The 25,547-nt window shown below is 40.6% G+C and overlaps 2 protein-coding genes across 4 annotated transcripts; both read right to left on the bottom strand.

Annotated features, from left to right (window-relative positions):
* Positions 1-888: 888 nt before the first annotated feature.
* Positions 889-4,196, bottom strand: COXFA4L3 (cytochrome c oxidase associated subunit FA4L3). 2 transcript variants are annotated; one of them, XM_074327801.2, is made up of 5 exons: positions 3,728-4,196; positions 3,578-3,639; positions 3,321-3,406; positions 2,327-2,387; positions 889-1,270 (listed from the first exon to the last, which is right to left on the bottom strand). In XM_074327801.2, the coding sequence occupies exons 2-5, from the start codon at positions 3,611-3,613 to the stop codon at positions 1,202-1,204; spliced, it is 252 nt and encodes an 83-aa protein (XP_074183902.1). In that variant the 5' UTR covers positions 3,614-3,639; positions 3,728-4,196; the 3' UTR covers positions 889-1,201. The 2 variants fall into 2 exon arrangements, with proteins under 2 accessions (XP_074183902.1, XP_019612223.1); XM_019756664.3 differs by having other exon boundaries at positions 3,784-3,887.
* Positions 4,197-7,889: 3,693 nt separating this feature from the next.
* Positions 7,890-25,472, bottom strand: AFG2B (AAA ATPase AFG2B). 2 transcript variants are annotated; one of them, XR_002139581.3, is made up of 8 exons: positions 24,336-25,472; positions 23,114-23,299; positions 18,434-18,592; positions 15,533-15,742; positions 13,957-14,181; positions 12,462-12,592; positions 11,412-11,537; positions 7,890-10,231 (listed from the first exon to the last, which is right to left on the bottom strand). XR_002139581.3 is itself a non-coding variant. In XM_019756663.3 (8 exons), the coding sequence occupies exons 1-8, from the start codon at positions 25,428-25,430 to the stop codon at positions 10,064-10,066; spliced, it is 2,268 nt and encodes a 755-aa protein (XP_019612222.2). In that variant the 5' UTR covers positions 25,431-25,472; the 3' UTR covers positions 7,890-10,063. The 2 variants fall into 2 exon arrangements, 1 of the variants encoding a protein (XP_019612222.2); XM_019756663.3 differs by having other exon boundaries at positions 13,989-14,181.
* Between the last annotated feature and the right edge of the window lie 75 nt (positions 25,473-25,547).

Genomic DNA, 25,547 nt, shown 5'->3' with positions numbered 1-25,547 from the left:
ATTAGTCATAAAAAGGAATTAAATACTCATACATGGCACAACATGAATGAATCTTGAAAATATTATGCTAAGTTAAAGGAGCCAGACACAAAGACCACATAAAACATAATTCCATTTTTATGAAATGTCTAGAATAGGCAAACCCATAAAGACAAAGTTTATTGGTGTTTGTCTGAGGCTGGGTGCAGAGAGGTCAGGAAAGAGGAATGGCTGCTAATGGGTACAGGGTTCTTTTCGGGGTGATGAAAGTGTTCTGCAATTATTACAGATAGTGCAGATGGTTGTAAAACTCGGGGAATACACTAAAAACCACTGAACTGTGCACTTTAAGTGGATGACTACTACGGTATGTGAATTATATCTCAATTTTCTAAAACAAGTTAAGGAAAAGCAATTTTCTAGAACAATTAAAGGGAAACGCAGAGGCATGTCACGTTTGATTTCACCTTCAGTCTCTAAGTCACCACTGGCCAGAGTGAAGAGGGACCCCAGGTTCTGTAGGGTGCTCTCTACCTCCCTCACAGAAGCACCACTGGTAGCCCTGGCATCTGTAGAGCCAAGCTCAGCACGCCCCACATGCCTGTTCACCACCCAAATCAGCAAGGCTAGTACCCCATCTCTTCCTCATTGTCCTCATTGTACTTACCATCTGTTATTCATCCCCCTTCAAAATTGGGTTTTCTTTTATCTCACCTGTACCCGAACAGTGCCTACCTAACAACAGGTGTTCAATAAACTTCTGGTGAATGAATACACTTGGAAGAAAAGTTTACACAGAAATTTGCACTGAGTATTAATTAAAATATGAAGCTCTGTGCTTTAAAATGTGTCTTTCTCCCATAAAAAGACTTTCTCCTCCATTTAAATATGTATCTAATCTTTAAGAAATCTTGCACAAATGGTATTTTATTATAGATAATCTAATTTATAAATCTCTATGCACTTTAAGGAAAATATTCAAGCATATAAACATAAAAATTTCAATATGCAAAATTCAAATTACAACAACAAACTCATTTTTGGACTGTGCAGTTATTGCTGTACTAACTTCATAATTCCTTATCCAGAGTCCAAAAATGTAGGCAAGCCCTAAAAATGTAGCAGAAGCATTTCTGCACACTGGTATCCATAATCTAGTTTGTGCAGAATTGTTTCCACTAGATTCATAGAGCACTCTTGGGAAGAAAGAGGTGAGAACTGGTCATTTGGTTGCCCTTCGGACCTTCTGCAATTCTTCAATTGGCTTCCATTCTTGGTTGATTGTTATAAGCTTAGATAAAAAAAAGAAAATAAAAATGTTTTGTTAGGATCTTTCCTTTATCCTCACGCCCTCACGTTCCTGAGTGTTACAAGATCAGAGACATTTGGCCCACTTTCACTCAAAAGGATCTAGGTTTTTTACGTTCCCGTGGTTTTATGTGAACTATAAGTTCAAAAACCGAATCTGCTCCCTGTGAGTAGATCTATAATGCTCCTAGCATAGGGTGTGGCATATAGTGGGCGCTTAACAAAATTTCCTCATTGTGATTTCTCAGTGAAGGTACAAAAGATCTAAGTTATACAATAAGGGAAAATGAACAGAGCTGTGAACAGTCCTTGACTTCCAAAGAACTCACATTCAGAGACCCTCATTTATCTTCACAAGTTTTCTATTACCCCAGGACCTAGATGTAGGTAGTTTAAAAAGATCCTAAATGTCTTCACTAGGTCAAACTGTGTTATTTGAAAGTTTTGTTTTTTAAAAAAAAAGCTTTCCTGACAGACCTAAGTAGTATCCATTCCAGACCAAATGTTTCTTACTTCCAAAATATTTAAAATGTAAAAAAACCAACCTTTGCAATAGTCTTAAAAGATTAAGTGAATGTTAGCTCCTTTTGCTTAAAGAGAATGCCACTCCTGTCTTCAGGAACTACTGTAATTTATCACAATAGACCTTATATTAATATTAACTTTAGGTAAATAATGGACAAAATGAGATAATGTATTACATTGATAAAAGTTAATATTTGAGTGTTTACTATGAGCCAGGCACTGTGATAAAATCAAGGATTCTATGTATAATAATTTACCTTCTTTAATCCTCTTAACCCTGAGGTAGAGCCCTATTATTGTGCCCATTTTATAGATTCTGAGAGCCTCAGAGATGCCAAATTGTCTAAAATCACCCGTGAATAATGGAGCCCTTGCTAGATCTCTACAACTCTATAGCACTCTCCTTAGGACTACACCAAATGGCACCTTAAAAGTGAAAGGTAGTAAATCTATTTTGCTGACAATGATGCTAAGGCTTGGGCTAAATGTAAATCACTTTTTAATTCAGCAATACCTTTCGAGGTACATTAGGGTCCACACTTTCCCAAGGCTCTGGATTCCTTTTTCGATCAAGGCTAAAAAATAAAAGAAAACTGATTAAATGGTACAGTAAGTGAATTTCCAAACCAACTCTGATACTGGGTCTATAAACATGCTAGGAACAGACCCACACTGCATGCTGAGGCATTCATCTGTTAGTTAACTGACCCTGATGAAAGATTCCTTAAAGGAGCTTCATGATATGACCCAAACATTAGGGACCAATTCCTCTGTAAGAGGTCTGTATTAATATTTCCTTTTTTGGGCTAGATTGGAGAATGTTCTCATAAGCTGAATAGCAATGGGGGTGGAAGTGCCAGGCGAAGAGCAAGCAAAAATGTTCTTGCCCTGATTTCTGAGACCAGCAGAAGGGTTGAGCTTGAAGTTTATAGGTGGTAAAATGCAGGGCGCTAGTCCCCTCTGCCAGAGCCTAGAATTACTGCCCTTTCCAGCCCTTTCGGGGGCAAGCTTGGGTTCAAGTTTCTCTCTTCCTCATATTCCAGGATACATGGTATTTTACTTTTTATATCCAGAGCTGAGATCAGGTTCATTCCAGACAACTGAATCTATAAATTCTACCATATCAGGAAAGATCTTTTTAATAAATTGAAAATTGAAAATTTCATTAAAGCGATGACTTGTTTCATGATGTATATTCCAAACGACCATTTAAAAACTTCAAATTTCAAAACTTAAGTTTAAAAAATCAAATTTTACTTTGCTGCAGGAGAAGAAGAGGGGTGCTAATGGATGAAAGTAAATTTAGATACAAGGAACAAACTAATTTTATGACTATCATAATCTAATAGTCTTTCTAATATTAGGATGCTTTCTAGCCCTGACTCCAAGTTCACGAGTTGACATTCTCATCCTGGGGTTAAAACTAGGAAACTGGTATCATGCATTTTACAAACTTAAGGTCATCCTAACACTGCTAAAAATGTTTTTTATAAATTATGCCTACTTACATCACATCAGTTTTTTTAAGGGAATATACAGCAAAAGACGAAGCTCCACTCGCTGCCACCGTCATGATCACCACCAAAGGAATAAGCTAGGAGAGGACAGGTTGAGGGTCAATATTACGATGTTTCAAGGCAAAACATTTTAAATACAACAGAATAAGCTATGTATCACTTTATACTTTCCTCAAAATCTGTACCACCTGTTCATCTTTAAAAATTAATATATTTAGTTAAGATTTTCAATTGCTTTAAAAACTTACTTCCTTCTTTTTCCTCAGCATTTGGAATAAGTTCATGATGACCTCCGTGTAGACTGCCAAATCTAGAATTAAAAAGTCCAAGATATTGATCAAGGCTTCAGCTTCAATCACGAGGACCCCTCCTGGCGAGGGTCAAAAGGGACAACGTACTCCAAAAGCCACCGTGCGGGCCGGCTCAGCAGCGCCTTCGCCCGAGGGCGACTCACCTGGGGCGGGGCAGCGCGCGCGGACGATGTTAACGCCCAAAGCCGAACGGGCCCCGACTTCACGCCTTATATAGGGACCACAACTGCCAGCCCGGGCGTCTGGTCACGCGGCCGCGGGGGGGCGTGCGGGACCTGACTCGCCTTCCCTTCCCGGCGCCCGACGCCTGGGCGCCCCCTGCAGGACGCCGCGCGTGCCGACGCTGCGCAGCCGAAGGCGGGCGCCGGGGCCCTGTGCCGTTCGCGGCGGTTCTCACCTGCTGCCCGGCGCGAGCAGGTGTTGGGCGTTGGGGCTGTGGGTGCCTCTTCAGCAACGGCTGGCGCCTGCAAGAGGGTAGAACTAAGAACAAGCGGAGCTCTGAAAGCCAAGGCCTGGGTGAAAACCAACACCTCTAAAAGAGGGTCCGGAAAAAGCTGCAGAGCCAGGGATTCCTCCGGGAGGCTCCCAGGTGCAGGGAGGTAAATTATAATTAATCCAATCACATTAAAAGCTCCAAAATGTGATGTGCACATATGGAGATAATTAAAATTAAATCGTAAAGTTCCTTTCGGAATAACTCCATTGAAAAAGAGGGTGATGGGTGGGGGGTGGGAGATGAGGGTAAGGGGGATCAAATATATGGTGATGGAGGGAGAATTGACTCTCGGTGGTGAACACACAATGGGGTTTATAGATGATGTAATACAGGATTGTACACCTGAAATCTATGTAATTTTACTAACAATTGTCACCCCAATACATTTTTAAAAAAGTTATTTTGGAATAAAAAAAAAAGAAAAAGAAAAAGAGGGTGAGGAGGAACAATAAAAAAGAAACAGATGGAATAGTTTCCAGAATAAGGTCCATCTCTGAGACCTGATCGGCTGGCTTCGTCTTGAGGTCCCCTTTATCTCGCCCCTAAACTAGCAGCCTCGCCTTACACAGAGCATGCCAGTGGCTGAAAAACTAAGGAAGTATGTTAACAATAATTCCATGAAACCGGGGACTGTGTGCCAGACACTGTGCTAGAATCTTCTCAACATTTTTGCAAGGTGAGTATGTTATTTAGGCTCAGAGATGCTCAAGTCACGTAGCCAGTAAGTGGCAGAGTTGTCAGCAGAACCCAGATTTGTCTGGGACTCATCACCACTGCTCTTGCGGCATCCCGCTCTTAGCTATGGTAATTAAGCCAAGCAAATAAGCTCAGTTATTTAAAAAGTTTTTAAACACAATTATTTAAAACGGAAGCTCAAGCTATGAGTTAACATTAAAAATGGGAACATCTTAAGTTTTTCTGGAAAGGGCCAGACGCAGCTCTGTTTCAACTCCATCTTAGTTCTAGACATGGGCTTTGCATTCAGACAGACCTGATTCAGAGCCCTTGCCTGCCATACTTTATTAGCTGACTGACTTCCAGGAAACTACTTAACCTTATGAGTCTCAGTTTATATAACTGTAAACTGAGGACAAACCTAACTCAGGAGGGAGTTGAAAAATAAGCTTAGAATGTATTAAAGCACACAGCATTCTGCCTTACTTATAATAGGCATTCAATTAAATAGTAATTATTATTTGCAAAAATTTCTTTTATGTAAGGCAGATCATAAATGTAGCTTCTCACCCACTTATTCTGACAAGGGTTCTTACTGTGTAACTCCAGAGCTTTAACTGGAGAATTTTGCCAATTGGTTGGATTAACATCAGATACTTCTGTAGGGAAAATAGAGCCAGTCAGGCTTTCCTCCCTGGGTCAGCTGGTGACCCTGACCAGCGGCCAGTTGTTCCAATAATGGAATGCTGCACAGGCGCCGTCCATCTCAAAGGTGTCTACTGTAAATACTCATGTCAACACCTTGGCTGTGAGCCTCTTTTGTCTCCAACCAGCCATTTTATGAGGGGCTGCTGCTGCTGTGGGCTGATGAGTTATGAGACTGCTGCTGGCTGCCGGTTGTAACCTGAGAATGTCCAGCTGTATGTAGCAGTGAGAAACCCCTGGTTGTGTGCCAGAAAGCCTGTAAATAAAACATGTCTACTTTGCCTTCGGCTCCACACATCTTCTTCCAGCTCCCAAGTCACAGACACCTTGCCCCTAAGTCTAGGATTTACTTTAAAATACTTTAGTTAAAAAACAAATGACGGTCGGCCCGGTGGATCAGACGGTTAGAGCAACTCTGAAGGCTGCCGGTTCGATACCCACATGGCCCAGTGGGCTCTCAACCACAAGGTTGCCGGTTCAATTCCTCGAGTCCCACAAGGGATGGTGGGCAGAGCTCCCTGCAACTAAAATTGAACACGGCACCTTGAGCTGAGCTGCCACTGAGCTCCTAGATGAGTGTGGGGACAGAGCCCCAGAAAGTAGTTTACAGGCTCTCGGCCTCATGTGAAGGGGTACTGGCTCGGGTGGTGAATGGCCGTCGGCTGTGGCTGATTGGCCGTTGGCTGTGGCCGGTTAGCCAATTGGCCGCTGGTATAACTGCTGCGACTACGGAGGATTGTCGAGGAGCCGAGCAGAGCCAAAGAGAGCGGAAGAGGAGAGCCGAGAGAGAGGAACAGAGGAGAGAGTGGGTCGGTAGGTTGGCGGAAAAGCGGACGGCAGGTCGGCGTCCGGTGGGCCCAGCCTCCAGTGAGACCGTGGTGGTATGGCTCCCCTACCTATGGCTCCGTGGGTGTTCCTTGTTGGCCTCACCGTATCCTGCGTTCTTGTGTGGGGAGCGGGAGCAGAGACCCCGCAGGCCGCCCCGCCTGAAAGATGGCGCAGCGAGAAGGCCTCCACGCCCGACAAATGGCTCAGCGAGCAGGGTCTCCCGCACGACAAATGGCGCAGCGAGCAGGGTCTCCCACACGACAATGGCTCAGTTGGTTGGAGTGCGTCCTCTCAACCACAAGGTTGCTGGTTGGACTCCTGCAAAGGATGGTGGGCTGCGCCCCCTGCAACTAGCAACGGCAACTGGACCTGGAGCTGAGCTGCGCCCTCCACAACTAAGACTGATAGGACAACAACTTGAAGCTGAATAGCACCCTCCACAACTAAGATTGAAAGGACAACTTGACTTGGAAAAAAGGCCTGGAAGTACACACTGTTCCCCAATAAAATCCTGTTCCCCTTCCCCAATAAAAAAAAAAAAAAAAAAAAAAGTTAAAAAAAAATGAAGCAAATTTAGTGAAATATTATTCAACCGAGATGTTAGATATTCTATTTTTGTTTGAAAATGTTCAGAGAACATAAAAATTCACATATTGTACATGCATAGTTATAATGTGCCCATATAACCTTTAAGGTCTGCTTATTTCTATTGCAGCAATGAGACTTGGACTCAGAAAGCCACTTTCCCCTCTAAGTTAATGCCCAAATTCATTGAACTTGTGGAGATGCAAGGTCAGTATGTAGTCTGGTCTTTCCAAGCATAGCTAGCAGGCACAGCTTCCACCTTTCAAACCTGGCAGCCCCCCAAGGACACTTCACCCTCTGTGGCTGCTCCAAAGCCATAATCCCTTGGGGGAGTTTCCTCTCCCCACCCCAGTTGTCAGAAACTTATAGAACGTTCTCTACCTGCTACAACCCAGGGTTGCCCAGTCCAGGAATTTACTTAGATATTAATCAGCCCAGCTCAGGCTTTATAACAAAAAATTTTTAAGTATTTTTTGTTGAAATTCTTTCTGCCCATACAGTGGCTGCCACGTTTAGCAAATACTGGATTTGCTAAGTTTTGTCAGGTCTGGGGGTGTAATACTATATTGTTCTATGGCTCAAAAAGAAATTTGAGCTCAATGTATTGGGAAAGCTATTCATACTTCCTAAGTGCTTAGAAGCTGAAGTGTTTTAATTTTTCACCAATTATGAACAGCTTTTGGAAGTTACCCAGAGCCATCCTCAAATCACTTTAAAACTGAGTCAAAGCAACAGATTGGTGGTTACTAGAGGGGAAGTGGGGTGTGGGGAGGATGAAGAGGGTAGAGGGTCAAATATATGGTGACAGAAGGAGACTTCAGGTGGTGAGCACACAATAGAGTAAACAGATATTGTATTATAAAGTTGTACACTTGAAATTTATGTTATTAACCAGTTACCCCAACAAATCTAATAACTAAAAAAATTAATAAATGGAAAAAAAAGACTGAGTCAAAGAAATCCTTGATCTGACTTAATCATTTATTGATTATTTCAATGACAGGAAGCTCATAGCTTTTGTCCTCAGCAGGCTTCCAAAGTTCTGTTGAGAAGTTGTAGTTACAATTTAAAAAGACATTTCCAAATCAAAATTCAGCCTCTAACCAAAGTATGGGTACTACATTTCCAGCCTGACCGCTAGAAACTTTTTCTAGGAAAAAACAAGGGTCCTACAGCTGGAATCTGAGTTAGGGGGTTCAAGCTAGAGTGCCTCAGGCCTAGTAATGGCAAAGGTATAATGCTGCCTTGACCTATAAAATCAACGACTGCTAAGAGAATATGAATGGAAGCTGTCAGAATTCTAATGAGTTTTCTAGGTATTTTCCCTACTAATAAGCGAGGAGTTGGTTTGTTACAATAATTTCAGTTGAATTACATATTATACCTATAAGTAAGGCAGGTCTTTTCCTTAATCCAAAAATAGTGATGTTTTGCTTAATGCTTATTATTAGGTGAGAAAAGTTATACAGTACCATGTCTTATCTATACAAACGTAAGGGACTGGTAGGTTAAATACCCAAGTGTTTTCTTTATGTTTATCTACATTTTCTAGCATTCTAATTACTTTTGTAACGAAGGAAAATAAAAACGTACATATAATTTATCTCCTTAAAAAATACTTATAATTACAAAAGGAAAAATTATAGCTATACAGTGGAGAAAGTGGACAATACCATAAAGTGATCAAAATGAACATGGCCAATAATACAGATATCACAAGCCTTCAGCTTGATCTCTGAGGACATGACAGCACTTACATCTTGCTCCCCTGGTGATGCATAATCTGAATCTATCATGATACGCTATCAGACAAACACTAATCAGGAACCAATTGTTCTATAAAATTAGTCTGTACTTTTCAAAATTGTCAAGGTCAAGAAAGATTCAGGGGGCGGCTGGATGGCTCAGTTGGTTAGAGCACGAGCTCTGAATGACAGGGTTGCCGGTTTGATTCCCACATGGGCTGGTGAGCAGTGCCCTCCACAACTAGATTGAAAGATAACTAGCGGCAGCTGAGCTGCCGGAGAGGCGGCCAGATGGCTCAGTTGGTTGCAGCCCGAGCTCTCAACAACAAGGTTGCTGGTTCAATTCCTGCATGGGATGGTGGGCTGCAACTAGAGCTTGAGAAGGCAACTGGACTTGAAGCTGGGCTGCGCCTTCCACGACTGGATTGAGGGACAGCGACTTGGAGAGGACAGGCCCTGGAGAAACACACTGTTCCCCAATATTCCGCAATAAAAAAAAAAAAGAATGCTTTAAAAAAAAGAAAGAACAAAAAAGACTGAGGAACTGTTTCAGAGGCTCCTTACTCTTTCCTGTTTCAGAGGAACTGTTAAAAGAGGCTCCTTAGAGTAAGGAGACAGGACGACTAAATGGAATGTAAGATCTTAGACTGGATTCTGCAATAGGAAAAAAATTACTGTTGGCACAACGGATGAAAATCATGAGACAATTAAAATATTGTATCAATGTTCAATTTCCTGAATTTGATAAATGCACTGTGGTCATATAAGAAAATTAGCTTATTTTTAAGAAATATACACTAAATTATTAAGGGCATAAAGGGACATTAAGTATAACATCTATTCTTAAATATATTCTTAAATATATTCTTAAATCTAGTCTTAAATATAGACGTCAGAGCTATGATAGGTTCAGTTCCAGACCACTGTAATAAAGCAAGTATCACAATAAAGCGAACTGGTAGAGGGTCTTACCTTCAATTTGTGAAAAACACAACAACTGTGAAACACAATAAAGTGAAGCGCAATAAAATGAGGTCCGTCTGTAGTTCAGTATACAGCAAAATATTAAAAATTGGTAAATCCAGGTTAAGGGCATATAAGAGTTCTTTGTACTGTTCTTGCAACTTTTCTGGAAGTATGAAATTACTTCAAAATAAAGCTTTAAAAAGTAATCAAACAAAAATACCACCCCACTACAAAATCAACACACATACATATACTTTCTTTCTAAATTATGGTATTTTTTAATAGACCTTTTAGAAATAAGATGAATCTTAGCTCATCAGGCAGTGTTTTTATTTACAGGAAATAACATGCACACAAACTCTAAAAGTGTGAAGCTGCAAACTATAGCACGTTTCAATTAATCCTTGAGCAGGTATGTAATTGTTAAATATCCCCTAAGTTAGAAAATCCTTGCTTCTGAAATAAGTTCTTATATAAAGTCAAATCCTTGTGACTTAAGGACGGTTTTACAGTCTTAAGTGATTTTAGAAAGTGCTCTTGTTTCACTGTGGTTGCTTCTAGTCCATTTTCTTGCAGAGCCAGCAAAGCTGCCTATGAGACACAAACAATAGGAAATAAATAATTTGCTTCATTCTTGCTTTATAATATCTGGTAATACTTTAAAGCCTGTATACAAAAATCTCACTTCATAGAATTCCAATATTCATGACTCCAAAAACATTAGGCTAAAAAGTTAAAGTGTTTAGAAGTCCTCTTAACAGACCATCTTTTCTTGTACAGTAAACTCCAGCCTTAAGTGGGAAAAAAGAAAAAGCAAATTGCAGAATAATATACATATTATGAGCCCATATATGTATTTTCAAGATGAGAGACTATCTTCCTAACCTCAAAGTAGGAGTTTCTAAACAGGACACAGCGCTGATCATAGAGGAACAGATCAAACATTCACTCTATGAAATTCTGTGTAAGTATATACATACACGAAATAGACATACATACATGTATACCAATAGACATGTACAAGGTTGTTCATTCAGCATAATTCATAATAGCAAAAAAGCAGTAACCCAAATGTTCAGGAGAGTGGTTCCCTTTGGGACAGAGAGTGGGAAGGACCAAGGGAAGTTTCTGGGATGTTGAACGTTCTTTCTCAACCCAAGTGGTGGTTATATAAGTGTGCTCACTTTACATTAATTCAATAAGCTATATCCTTATGTTTTATTTTTTTTAAGTTTATAGAAAATGGAAAAACCTACAACGGCTTCTTTTGCCCTCAAAATAAAGTCTAAATGCCATAAAGTGGCTTAAGGACTTGTGTGGTCTGGCCATTGTCCACCTCTTCAATATTGTCACGTCATTTCTTATTTCCAATCATCTGCAAATTTTATTCCTTCTGCCTCAAACACTCCTCTTCCCTCCCTTAGCTTAACTCCCTCATCATCCTCCCAATTTCAGTTTACACACAGCCTCTCTTAGAAAGCCTTCTATGACGCCCAAGTCTGGGTTGGTGTTCTTCCTAAGTGCTTCCACAGCACCCTAAAGTTCCCCAAATCAATGCATATTTTCAACTGCCAATTCAGGATTATGATTTGCCTCTCTGCACAACCCCATCAATCTGTAAGCTCTGTAAGGGAAGAGGCCACATCTATCTGTTTCATCTCATGTGGTCCCTGCCACACAGACGTCTTTCAGTGAATACTGCCGAGTGAATATAGATCTGAATAAATGAAGAAATGTTTTGAACCACAGGTTTCTTCACTAATTAACTTACTTCTTTACAGAGGTTTCCAAGATCAGCACCAGAAAAAAAACAGGTTTCTGCTGCTAGCTTTTCTAAAGAAACATCAGGCCCCACTGGCATGTTTTTTGTACAGACTTGCAAAATAGAAAGCCTGCCCTGGAACAAAATAAAAAACGTTTATAATCTTATAACATTTATGTTTGACATAATGCTATATTAAAACATTTCAAGTTAAGAGTTTCCTATCATATTATAGAGAAAGTATATTTAAGACGCAAACAATAAGAATCACTTCTGAAGAAGTACCAAGAATTAACTCATCAATGGCTCATATGACAATAGTAAAAATAACATCATGATAAAATTTTAATATTTTTTATTTAATTTTTAAAATAGCCAACCACAGATATATCTCTTTAACAGGCATGATGAATCTCTCTTTTGGGTACAAACAGTACCACCAGACATGTTTAAAAGTAAATACAGGAGCTATCAGACACAATTTAAAAATAGACATTTAAAATTTTTTGTTTTTCCTTCAAAACTTGATAAAAGCCCGAGGAAGGAAAAAAATTCATTCTGTCTTTTACTACTCCTTGCCGTTGGCTCCGGATGTTAAGGGCAAAGAATTCACTGCTTCTTTGGCTGTGAACACATTGTGTAATCTCTATCATCTCAGATTTCTCCATTGTGAAATAAGGATGCTGACCGAGATAATCTCTAAAACTCTTTAACCCCTTTTAATACTTTAGGATTCCGTCATTCTAGTTGCAAAAGTAAGGTAGTTATTTCAGTGAGTTTACTGAGTTGTATTTACTCAACTCAGTAAACTCACTGAAATAACTACCTTACTTTTAGGCTTATGTTTCTCTGAAAACAGGGCCAGAATACTCAGCAAAAGCAGATCGAAATGATTTATGAAGGGCCACCAGGCAAGGGAAGAATGCAGAACCCAGTGTATGACACACACTACGTTCACTCACATCCACTTTGGGATTCAATTCTGCTGGGCTCCTTAGAGCTCAAAAACCGATGTGTTACTACGAATGTCCACACAGAGTAAATGTGTATACTGATTACCTTTTCATCTGGAGGTGGAATATAAATAATCTTATCTAATCTTCCAGGCCGTAACAAGGCATTATCTAACACATCAGGTCTATTTGTTGCCGCAACAATGATGACATTTCGATTAAAAATTTCTTGAAACTCTGAGGGAAAACACACAACACGAAGTATTATCAATAAATCGTTAATTATTAAATATTTTTAAATTAAAAATCATAAGTTCCATTTGTTTTTAAATAGGGATACCTTTTTGGGGACTGAAATGCTTATACCTTGTATCCAGACTACCTTCTCAATATCAAGGTACCCCAGAAAAAAATTAGCAATCAAATAGCTACTTTGTGCACATGGTGAAGGGAGTAGCCAATCATGCAAGACATCTCTCCATGTGAGAACTGATGAAAAGCCTTACTTCACAGCAGAAAACATCTATCTGGTACCTGAGGGCACCTGAGCCCCATTGAAAGATTACAATTTAAATGAATGACTTGAAAAGACAGAAGCACATGACCAGCACGTAGAGATGTATGGCTGTGAAAAGTCGGGGCTCTCATGTGAAAAGTCAGGGCTCTCATGTACTTGAAGAGGGAGATTTACTTCACTTTTTATTTATTTTTCTTTCCTGAGGCAGAAATATGACAATAAACATAAGTTACAGGTATGCAAATCCTGGATGCAGAGAAAAAATATCTAAAAGCAACCAGGACAAGGCCTCACACACTAGGCATTCAAAATTGTTTGTTAAACTGAATAATCATAGTAGTGTTCCAGAAATGTGATCCTCAAAGCAGTGAGTTCCCCATATCCGCAAGTATTTTTGGCAGAGGCTGGGTAAACACCTCTCAATGCTGTAGAAGGAATTTCTGCATTATGAGGAGATTTGATTAGAGAACTTCATGGGTCCTTTCGAATTCTAGTGGTATATGTTCCTAAGGAGTTATAAGAGTCTCCTTCCATGGAACAATTTTAAAATTGGGAAATAACTAATAACAAGAAATTTAAAAAAAAATATTATCTGTCAGGGATTATTTAAGAATACCAAACTCTATCTGAAGACTCAGAAAAGAGGAAGGGACTTCCAAAGGTCATTTTAACTTCGTTATAACCAAGGAAACCCATTCCTCAACGAAACTAGAAGTTTTCAGTTACTAAAATTACTGGAAATAATGTTTTGTTTAACATAAAAAATTTTAGAAAGGGATGAACACTAGTTTTTCATGATATAGAAATATAAAGAAATTCCCCTCCTCATTAGCAATATGTAAAGTTGTATTTCTAAATCTTAGGATATATAAAATTCACATTCACATATAGCTAAGATATTAGAAAATTTACCTCTTCTTTCCCAGCTAAATCACAATTTCATCAGCTTTGTAAAAATCCTATCAGTCAAATTGAAATGAATATAATTCTTTCTATGAGATGAATCCAGCACAGAAAAAGCGAATGTAGATGCATTCTATTTAATGTTGACCTGGATTTTGGGTGTATGCTGGCTAATAAATACCTCTTCATTTTTTTTCAGCTCCTTGTATTTACCCTGTTGATCTGATTTACTTCCTCTTCTCTCTATAGTCTTCAGTCCAACACCATCTAATTCGTTCAGGAGAACAGAAAGAACACGCTCTTGAACATTACATCCCGTTTTGCTGAGTGACCGTGAGCCCAAGATTGAATCAATTTCATCCAAAAACACAATTGCTGGAGTATTTGCTCTTGCTTGTCGAAAGACCTTTCATTAGGAAAATAAAAATATAAAAAGCTATATATTATGCCTTATTCATGTGAATGTATGTTTTCCACATGACTATTTATAATTTTGAAAATGTGAAAAGAAAAATGTCTAAATGTCTAAGAATTGAGAAATAAATAAAACAAGGAACAATGGAGTATTATGTAGGGGTTAAAAATCATATTTTCAAAGACTATTTAATATTATAGAATTTACTTTTTTTTAAGATTTTATTGAGGAAGGGGAACAGGACTTTATTGGGGAACAGTGTGTACTTCCAGGACTTTTTTCCAAGTCAAGTTGTTGTCCTTTCAATCTTAGTTGTGGAGGGTGCCGTTCAGCTTCAAGTTGTTGTCCTATCAGTCTTAGTTGTGGAGGGCGCCTCAGTTCCAGGTCCAGTTGCCATTGCTAGTTGCAGGGGGCACAGCCCACCATCCCTTGCGGGAGTCGAAACCGGCAACCTTGTGGTTGAGAGAACGTGCTCCAACCAACTGAGCCATCCGGGAGCTCAGTGGCAGCTCAGCTCAAGGTGCTGTGTTCAATCTTAGTTGCAGGGGGTGGAGCCCACCATCCCTTGTGGGACTCGAGGAGTTGAACCAACAACCTTCTGGTTGAGAGCCCACTGGCCCATGTGGGAATCGAACCAGCAGCTTTCGGAGTTAGGAGCATGGAGCTCTAACCGCCTGAGCCACCGGGCCGGCCCCCAATATTATAGAATTTTTAAAGTGATAATGTTAAGTTAGAAAAAAATCACGATGAAGATGTATCTCCTGGGCCGGCCCAGTGGCTCAGGAGGTTGGAGCTCCGTGCTCCTAACTCCGAAGGCTGCCAGTTCGATTCCCATATGGGCCAGTGGGCTCTCAACCACAAGGTTGCGGGTTCAACTCCTCGAGTCCCACAAGGGATGGTGGGCTGCGCCCCCTGCAACTAAGACTGAAAAGACAACAACTTGAAGCTGAACGGCGCCCTCCACAACTAAGATTGAAAGGAAAGTAACTTGACTTGGAAAAAGTCCTGGAAGTACACACTGTTCCCCAATAAAGTCCTGTTCCCCTTCCCCAATAAAATCTTAGAAGAAAACGAAAAAGATATAACTCCTGCCCAAGGAAATAGACAAAAGAAATTCACCAAAATGTTAACATTCACCAAAATGTTAATGTAGGGTAGAGGAATTATGCAGGATTTATTTACATTTTTCTATATTTTCTAAATTTTCTATAAACAAATACGTATAACTTTCTAATAAAAAAAAGCCAGTTACATTTTTAAAAATAACATTTATCCTTAAGGCATGAAATGAAAATGCAAAAGTAAACTTAACTATGGGAGGGGGGGGAATAAACAGACAAACCTGAGACAAGACTTTTTCTGAATCTCCAACAAAAGGTGAAAAGAGATCAGCTCCATTCACTGAAACAAAAGAGCAACGACAGCTTGTGGCCAGGGCCCTCACCAGGGTAGTTTTAGCACATCCAGGAGGACCATACAGGAGAATTCCCTTTGGTTGTGTCAGGCCCATCCTAACAAATTCCCGAGGGAATTTCAGAGGCCATTCAATGCTCTGTAAGTACACAAAAAGAGACAACTATTTTAGTACCACAATAAAACATTGAATAATTCAATAAATTCATGTGTTCCTTCAACAATTCTCAGGTACCTGTTATGAACTGGAAATGCAGTCCATTCTCCACACAGCAGCCAGCCATCTTATAACCTAAGTCAGGTCACATTCACTTCCTGCTTAAAATCCTTCAATTACTTCCATCAGAATTAGGATGAATTCCAAATCCAAAACCCTTACTTACCACTGCTTACAAGGCCTTACATAACCTGACTATTGCCCAAATACCCCAGTCCATTCCCATCTCGATGCCTTTTCCTGCTGTTCTCTCTGCCTGAACACTCCTTCACGAGTTTGTGTGGCTCCCCTCATCATTCGGGTCTCAGCTCAAATGTCATTTCCTCAGAGAGCTCTTCCCTAACAACTCTAATTAAAGCAGATCCTCCTCCTCCTAGGCACTCTACGTTACTCCCTGCCCATCTTTTTATTCTCAGAGCACTTACCCATTCGCTATATGGAATTATTATTTTTCCATGTAGGGTTTGTCATTCTGCTCCTGCTAGAACGTAAGCCAAGTTCACCTCTAAATCCCCAGCACCTAGAATAGTACCTTCACAAAGTAGGCACTCAAAAAAAGTTAATTGAATAGTAAATAAGTCTTCACCACCCCTGAGGTAGTTTTATTATGATAATTTTGCAGATGTTGAAACTCAGGCTTAGAAAAGTTAGGTAACTTCCCCAAGTCTTATTCCCGTGAGGAAGCAGAACTAAGACTGACCCCAAGGCAGTGTAGATCAAGGGCTCAAGTTCCCAACTATTGATATGCTGTCACTCACAAAACAGGGATAAGACAAGACCTCTGCACCTAGGGAACTCATATTTTAGTTGGGAAGACAGGCTTGTAAACTAACAACCAGGCCAGAGGAGGGCATTCCACAGACAGGGAACGATATATACAGAGACACATGAAACCGTCTAATTCGTTCTGCCAACAGTAAGAAAGAACAGAGGGGAGGATGGGGAAAGCAAGCAGCAATGAACTTGAAGTGGAGGGAGGAGTCAGATCACAATGGGCCTTGAACATTTTAGGCAACATGGAGGAAGCAGTATGGACAACGGACTAGAAAGAAATGAAACTGGAAACAGGGAGACTGGAAGCAATTAGAAGTCTCTTGCAATGATTGAGACTGCAAAAGTAATAAGGCTGGATGTGTCACAGGCAGTGGCAATGATGTGGAAAGGATAGATCTGAAACATAAAATATAACTAACTGTATTTTACACAGGGACTAGTTCTATTAGGTTGGTGCAAAAGTAACTGTGGTTTAAAAGGTTAAAAATAATTGCAAAAACAACAATTACTTTTGCACCAACTTAATAAATCCAGAGGGGATATTAACATGCACAAATGACATGACCCCACGAATTTAGAGGAGAGGTTTCTGACTTAGGGTATGGGGTAGCTGGCTATACTCACTTGACATAGGGAATCTAGCTGTGGGGTTGGAACTGATTAGCTGAACGTTGAGATCCCTGGAAGTAGTCCACTAGGCAGGCAGCTAGTTAGCTCTGATGATCATTAGAGCTATCTGAGCTGGATATAAAGATTTTGAGTTAACCAGTTTCAGGGGACAGATGAAGCCTTGGACTCTGAGATCATGGACTCACTCACAGAATGTAAAAAGAAGACGCCCAGCAGCTTGGAACACTAACATTTAAGATACAGGAGAGGAGTGTTCAGAAAGGCAGGAGAGCTTAACATCTCAAAGTTAAAGTGTTTCCAATAGGAAGGTGTGGCTAATCTCTCACGAGTTTTGTGAAGATTAAATGAAGACAATGCATGTAGAAAATTAGGGCATATTATAAATGGGCTTATCCATGCACACAGGGAGGCCAGGGTTCACTGTAGATATAGCTCCTGGTTAAGGTGAATAAATTACAATGGATACTCATAAATCAGTCTTTTGTGTGTGTGGTTAGAGAAACCTAGTTCCTTATGGCAGGATCACCCAAAGGTAAACTGGCAAAATCAATTTCTGAAACGGCAATGCAGGCAAGAGGATCTGGGGAGCTGTGTTCCCCAATATCCACTAGCCATCAAGTAGCCATCCAGACCATACTGACTGTTTAGTATAATGTTGTGCTTTTACCAGTCCCGGGACAAACAAAGGCCCACCACCTGTACTTGTACAGCACCTGAACTAAGAATCATTTTTACATTTTTAAATGCTAAAAAAAAAGTCAAAAGAGTAATATTTTATCACGTGAAAATTACATGACTTCAGTGTCCATCAAGTTTCAAAAGAATACAAGTACTTGTTCCATATTGTCTGTGGCTGCTTTCATGCTATGACAGCAGAGGAAAGTGGCTGCAAGAGAGACTATACGGCCCACAAAGCCTAAAACATTTACTATCTGGCCCTTTTTAGAAGTTTGCTGACCCTTGTTCTAGATTATAAACTCTCTAAAGCAAAAGGAAAACAAAAAGGGTTGAGATAGGAAAGTATGAGAAATAGTATGATGTCTATAGAAGTCCAATTAAGTAAGGACTGAAAAGTAATCACTGGATTTAGATGTTAGGATCGAATTAGTGATGGCAGCAAGAGCAGTTGTGGTGTAGCTTGTTTTCAACATAAATGCATTACACTTGACCTGTAATATTCTACTGGCTTAAGCAGATTCTCTATCTCACCTGTTTTAACTTCAGTTTTACATCTTCAAGGCCACCAATCTGCTCCCAGCCAACAGGCTTGATGTCCATCAGTCCAATGACACTTCGAAAGGATGAAGGTTGAATCTTTTTAAAAGCTTCAAGGAAGTCTGTTTCATCAATCATCGGAGTGTCCTGGTTCTGAAAAAACACACCCAAAAAAGCAAACACAACCCAAAAATGAGGTGGGACTTTTTTGTGATACATAAGCACAATGACTTTTTTAGCAATCCTCTTTTGAATTTGTAAATCTAGTTTGTTATTATAAAGAAATTTATATACATGGTACAAAAAATTAAATCTCTCCCCCAACCCCAACATTCATCCTCAGAGGACGTCAAAAGTTTCCTATGTATTCATTCTCCCAATGTTTTATAATAATAAGCATGTGTGCCTTTCAAACAGATACACAAATGAGAGCATACTGTACATATTAACTTGTACTTTTTCCCACTTATCTTAGAAATCTTTTCATGTCAACTAATACAGCTCTACCTCACTCATTCTGACAATGCATAACACACTACCCAGTGAGTGTACCATAATTTAACTACATCCTACTATTGAACATTAGGTTGTTGCCAGGTTTTTGCTATTAAAAACAAAGCTGAAACAACTGAAAGTGCTTGCGCACATGTCAAGTATTTTATATAATAATGTCCTCGAAGTAGAATTACAGGGTTTAAGAGTATGCACATTTACAGTTGTGACAGCTATTATCAAAATGTCCTAAAATCTGCACCAATAATATGAAGCTGCTGTTGTTCCCCCAACCTCTCTAACATTGGACATTACCAAACTTTTAGACTTCTGCCACTGTGACAGAGGAAATGGTGCTCACTATTGTGTTGATAAAATTTCTTCAATCAAGAGTGATATAGAGGGAATAAAGGAATTAGAAAATCACCTTTTTTGCAACCATCATAGTAAAGCTGTTTTGAGCAAGAATCCTCAATGAATGCTAATCTATGGGAACGAAAGTTTGACAAAGAGCAGGATATCTGCATGATCTCAAGAAGCCTCCTCATGGGCTTAGTAGCTGCAAAGGAAAAAATAGCAGCTTTACAGTGGAGAGAAACTAGACAAAACCTTGACTGGCTGATCAGGGCAGTCATCAATTAGGGGCATCACCACTGAGGAACAGTGAACATCTTATGTCACCACATGTGAGACCCTAAGGACACACTATCACTTATGTAGTACTCCCAACAGGCATGCTTCACCTGAATCTGTAAAGAAACATTAGACAAACCCAAATTGAGAGGCATTCTATAAAATCACTGATCTGCATCTTTAAAAAATGACAATGTCAAATGTCTCACACCCTGCTCCACCCCCCAAAAAAGGCCACAGAAGTGTTCAAGATTAAATGAAACTAAAAACTAAGTGTAATACATCACCCTGGATTAGATCCTGTACTGGAGGGAAAAAAATGCTAAAAAGATTGAGACTATTACCAAAATCAGAACATGGACTGTCATACTGACAACATTTTGTATCAGTGTAAAATTTCCTGAATATGACTATACCTAACCATATTGTGGTCATGCACAAGAACATCCTTATTCTTAGGAAATAGACATTAAAATATTAAGGGATAATGGGTTATGATGTATGCAACCCATCATCAAATGATTCAGAAAAAATAATGTGTATACAGAGAGAGAGAGAGAGAGAGAGAGAGAGAGAGAGAAACGATAAAGCTAATTAGGCAAAATATTAAAAATTGGTGAATCTGGATAAAAGATTTAGCAGGAGTTCTCTATCTTGCAACTCTTCCTGAAGTTTTAGTTATTTCAAAATAGAAAGTTTAAAAAAAAGAACTGAAAGAGACTAATCTTTAAAGAGAGTAAATGTGGGGCTACCAGCTGGCTCAGTTGGTTAGAGCACAGTGCTCATAACACCCAGGTCACCAATTCGATTCCCACAAGGGCCAGTGAGCTGCGCCCTCCACAACTAAATTGAAAAAAAAACCACCAACTTGATTTGGAGCTGAGCTGAGCCCTCCACAACTAAATTGAAAACAATGACTTGACTTGGAGCTGATAGGTACTGGAAAAACACACTGTTCCCCCAATATTCCCCCCCAAAAAAAAAAAAAAATAAGAGGACAGTAAAAGTGAGAATTTTTCATGTTTATTGGCTGTCTGTAATGCTTTTAATGCCAAATACCTGTTCATACCTTATTATCCATTTTCTCTTTTATTGTTGGTCTTTTCTTATTGATATGTGAGAATTCTTTCTGTATCAAGGTAAGTGGTCTTTTTGTCATGGGCTAAACGTATTTTTCCCAGTCTGTCTCATGTCTTATCTTTGCTCTTAGTTATTGTGTTGCCATCCCAAAATGGTCAAATTGGTAAATTATTTCCTTTTTGGCTATTAGGTTTTATGTCATGCTAAAAAAGGCAGTATTCATGCTAAGATTATATTTTGGAGAATGCTTCCTGCAATGTCCTTAATCATTCTAGTGAAGCAGGTTTTTTGTTACAGTTACAAACTTATATTTCTGTTTGTAATATCTGTGTTATATTTAAGTATTTGACCTCTTATATCAAATTCTAAACATTTAGTTGTCCCCAAATTCCTATTTTCAGTAACAAACTATTTTATCCCATTTATATAAGATTATATAAGTGAATATGTGTGTATATATAGAGCTATTCTGAACAGCATTTGTAAAAAACATTAATAATTATAATCTCTAGGAGATGACATTTCAGGCAATTATTACTTTTTTATAATTTTTTTTATCTTGTTTAATTTCTCACAGAGAACACTATCAATTTTTTATATAGCTTTTTTGTTTGTTTTACTGGCTAACAGATGTTGGGTAACTGAATACTAATTAATTTTTAGGTAACACCTACTAACATCTGAAAATCCCATTTATATTTCAAGATCACTGTGTGTATATTATTTCACTTGATTCTCATAATCCTCTCAGGCAGATAAAATTCTTTCCCCTCTGTGCGTATATGTGTATGTGTTAAACTACATTTCTCATTCTTTAACAGGAATATTTCACGAAAAGTTGAACAAACTTTAATGTGTCCTTGTCTGCCCTGGCACAGAGAGAGGCAGCAGCAGCCCCTCAGCTGCCTAGACGGGAAAAGAAGAAAAAGATGGAGCCAGTACCTCTCCAGATGCCTCTGTCCCTTCTTCCTTTTTGCCTTTCTTCCACTTCCTTCCCCTGGTTGTTTATGAACTCAGCCATCACCTGTGGTAACTATGCCTGGGCAGGCCCCTCCTCAAGTAGCAGTGGGCTCCACCCTAGGATGGCAGCAGCTGGCTGGTCCACCTAAGCCAAAATGCTTAAGATCAAACCTGGAACTTCAAAGCAGAGGGAATCCTAAATGTAAATCTCCTTTCCCGTTCCCTGGTACTCTCTTCATCCCCTCGAAAGGCATATATTCTCACACCTTTATACATGGGACTTATCATTAAATCTTCAAGCAGTTTTGATTCTAAACCCAGAAGATGAGGACTTAATAAGTTCATTATAACTCCTTCCCCATATTCAGTGTAAGAGTAAAAATAAAAGAAAATGAGGAAGGATACAAATTATCTAGGTAAAAACGTTTTCAAATATTAGGATAAGTCATCCTTTTATAGTTTCAACAAACTTAAAGCTGGGTTTTAAAAATTATAAGCTCAAAGGACAATTTTAATGTTACAACAGATTAAAAATTTTGTCCCAGAATCCACAGCATGCTGAAATTAATTTTTTTCTGAAAGGGTTTAGAAATTCAGGGTTACTTATTACATACAAAGTGAACAGATTTTCCAATCCATAGTATTGAAAACTATTAATTTAAGTTAATATCCTACATATTTTTAAGAAAGGTACTCATGAATTAAAGATTTGATTGTCAAAGCCAAATTTCAATAAAATTCCTGGCACCCAATCTTTCCCTGAGTTAGAAAAGGTTATTTTCCCCTACAAGATACTTATTAATAACAAAGCAAAACAGTATCTTGACAATGGAGAAATCTCAGAGATACCACCTTATCCAAGAAATCAAAGTTAAATTCAAAGTAGAGATATAATTTGCTATCTAATAGATGCAATAAGAACATAGTATCATTTCTGTGATATGCGATTTGCATTTCTGTGAAATGCAAAACCTGAATCAAATTATGAGGAAACATTAGTCAAACTCAAACTGGGGATTACTCTACAGAATAACTGACCTGTACTCTTAAAAAGTTAGTCATAAAAAAAGACTGAAGAATAGTTCTAAATTAAAGATTAAGAAATCATGACAACTAAATGCAGTGTGTAATCCTGAATTAAAAATAATTGTTTTCCTTTTTAAATTTTTGTGCTAAAGGAAGTTAGTGGGATGAATGGTGAAATTTGGATAGGTCTACATAGATTAGGTAAAAGTATTGTGTCAGTGTTAATTTCCTCATCTTAATAATTGTACTGTGGTTAAAGTCCTTGTGTTTAGGAAATATACACTTAAGTTTCAAGGCTAAAGGGGTATCATGGCTGCAGTATATTCTCAAATGTTTCAGATGTAAAAATATATGTAAAAAGCAGTTGTGGAAGGTATCTGAAGTTCCAAGAAAAAGTACTTACCACTTTTTTTAATCCCCCAAATTAATTTGTTACATTAATAAAAAAATTAACGTCCATGGTCATAAATCAATGTTTCCTACCTTCTCACTATGAAGCAGAGCGTGCATGGCAGCCTCCCTACAGAGTGCAGTCAGGTCTGCGCCAACATAGCCAACTGTCATTTCTGCAAGGAGGCTCAAATCAACTTGACTGGAGATGGGCATCTTTGAGGTGATCACTTGTAGAATCTCCTTTCTCTGTTTAAGTGTGGGAGTTCCAATGACAACCTATATACAGAGAGAGAAAAAGAAAAATTGAAGTTTACAGTTTAAAATATTTTTTATCTTCACAAAAGTGTGTAATAATTTAGTGAGCATATTTGGAACTATTATTATGTACTCTTAAGCATAATTTAAGACTCTAAATATATGAAAATCCTAATTTTCCAGAAGAGTAACAATGGCTAAAAGGCTGCACAGTGAAAATTAAGTGTCATTTAACAATTTTTTGTTATTTTTTTGATACTGTACCAAGTTCTAGGAGCCAAGCATACAACAGTAAACCAGACAGTCTAGGTCCCGGTTCTCATGGAGCTTATTCAGGAGAGTGGTACTAGACAGTGCAAGGAAGAAATTCACTCAAATTCAGAACAGATTAAGTCAAGTGTGCAATTATCATCTGTTCCTTTAGAATCTTACCACAAAGTCCAAACATTACTTAAATTAACAGTGGTTAATTTAAATTCAAACTATTTAACAAATCAATTTAGGACTGAAGCTTATAAAATAGGACAGCTTGTAATACTCAACCTTCCTGGCAACTCAGGGAGCTATTGTGGGTACTTTCTCAGCTGTGGGACAGGATGCTGGCATCCTGACAAGGAATGAACAAATCCAGATAAGTTAATGTCTGCTCTGATTTACTTCTTCCCTGCCTTCACCCTTTTATTTTAACACACTTACATATCTCTAAGCTATCTTTCCACTTTAAATTCTCACTCCAAATTCCTAAGAGTTTAACACGCTTGTAGCAGACCTAGTTCCCTTAAAAATTAACTTTAGTGATTATAGTACTCATCTTCAGGACCTGCACAACAAAACTAATCCCTAACGGCCACCTTGCTTGTCAGAACAATTTGACTCGGGAAAAACGGATCCTGCCTAACAGATGATGCCCGGACAGAGCGTTCTCCGCATTACAAAGAGTCCCACTCCAGCCTCGCGGAATTCCAAACCTCAATGGCAAACGCCTCGGGGAAGCCGACCAGGGCCACAGGAGGCCGAGGTTCCCGGGACAATGGGCTACCTGGCCTGGCCTACTTACCTCTCGGTCAAATCTCCCAGGTCTGCGCAGCGCTGGGTCTAGCGCGTCTGGCCGGTTGGTGGATCCTACAACCACCACCTCGCGGTCCCCACTGATGCCGTCTAGCAGCGTCAATACCTGGGCCACCACGCGGCTCTCGGGGGCTTGGTGTGGGCCGCCCCGCCGGGGACACAGGGCATCCACCTCGTCCAGGAAGAGGAGGGTGGGCCCACGGCTGGCCAGCTCCCGCGCGCGCTGAAAGACGCGCCGCACGTTCTCCTCGGTCTCCCCGGGCCGGCTGCCTTGCAGCGCCGGGGCGCTCACGGCCAGCAGCTCCGCGCCCGCCTCCCGGACCACCGCCCGCACTAGCTGGGTCTTGCCTACCCCGGGGGGGCCCGCCAGGAGCACCCCGCGGGGCACGGCTAGCCCCAGCGCGGCCACGGTGCGGGGGTAGCGGAGTGGCAGGCAGAGGAGCTCCCGCAGCGAGTCCGCCACCTCGGAAAGGCCCCCCAAGGGCACCTCCGGCTGCGGCTGAGCTTCCGACGGAGGCACCCCGCTGAGTCCGATGCTGGTATGAGGGGTGACCAGCCCGGCCGGATCCGGGACGGGCACTCCGCTGACGATGTGCAGGGCGGCCACCGGGCCGGGGGCGTCCGGCGGAGCGACCACCACGTGGCCCCGGGAGACCGGTCGGTTCCTCAGCAGCTCCTGCGCTGCCTCCAGCACCACGGCTGGATTCGGGGCACCGGGCGCGCCCACCGGCTCCCGCAACTCCGGCCACACGGTGAGGCGCCGAAGGGGCGGGCAGGGCACCAGGCGGAGGCGGCTCAGGCTGAGATTCCCCCTGGACCCCGGCGCCCCCACTGCCGCCCCCGGGCTCGCGCACAGTGGGTCCAGTTGCAGAAAGCCGTCCGCTCCATCCCGCCGCGGCCAGGCGATGCAGAGGCAGGAGCCGCCCTCAGGCAGCGAGATCTCCACCGCCGAGCCCAAGTGCGCACCCAAGGCTTGGAAGGCTGCCGGGCCCAGGCGACAGCGCTGGGTGCCCCGGTCCCTAGCGTCTAAGGGTAGGAGCTTTAAGAGCGGCCCTTCGGGAAAGGGGATTGAGTCCGGAGTCATTGCACATGGAGACACCGAGGCCGAGGAAAGTGGGGTTAGGAATTCCACCCGAGCCGGAAAGGCGGGTACACCTAGCGCCTCGGCCGGAAGCGGGTAACGCGCATGCGCCGGGAAAGA

The sequence above is a fragment of the Rhinolophus sinicus genome, chromosome 3 (assembly GCF_057876585.1).
Source record: "Rhinolophus sinicus isolate RSI-liver-muscle chromosome 3, RSI-T2T, whole genome shotgun sequence".
Taxonomy (NCBI): domain Eukaryota; kingdom Metazoa; phylum Chordata; class Mammalia; order Chiroptera; family Rhinolophidae; genus Rhinolophus; species Rhinolophus sinicus.
The sequence above is the reverse complement of the archived record's forward strand: the minus strand, read 5'-3'. Positions and strand labels throughout refer to the sequence as shown.

Coding starts and splice junctions, on each gene's coding strand:
- COXFA4L3 (XM_074327801.2), bottom strand. CDS start 3,613: ATGAACTTATTCCAAATGCTGAGGAAAAAGAAGGAA. Junction 2,388..3,320: donor CTTAAAAAAACTGATGTGAT/GTAAGTAGGCAT, acceptor TTTATTTTTTAG/CCTTGATCGAAAAAGGAATC. Junction 1,271..2,326: donor ACCCTAATGTACCTCGAAAG/GTATTGCTGAAT, acceptor TTTTTATCTAAG/CTTATAACAATCAACCAAGA.
- AFG2B (XM_019756663.3), bottom strand. CDS start 25,430: ATGACTCCGGACTCAATCCCCTTTCCCGAAGGGCCGCTCTTAAAGCTC. Junction 18,593..23,113: donor CTCTGCTTCATAGTGAGAAG/GTAGGAAACATT, acceptor GTGTTTTTTCAG/AACCAGGACACTCCGATGAT. Junction 12,593..13,988: donor AAGTAAATCAGATCAACAGG/GTAAATACAAGG, acceptor GTTTTCCCTCAG/AGTTTCAAGAAATTTTTAAT.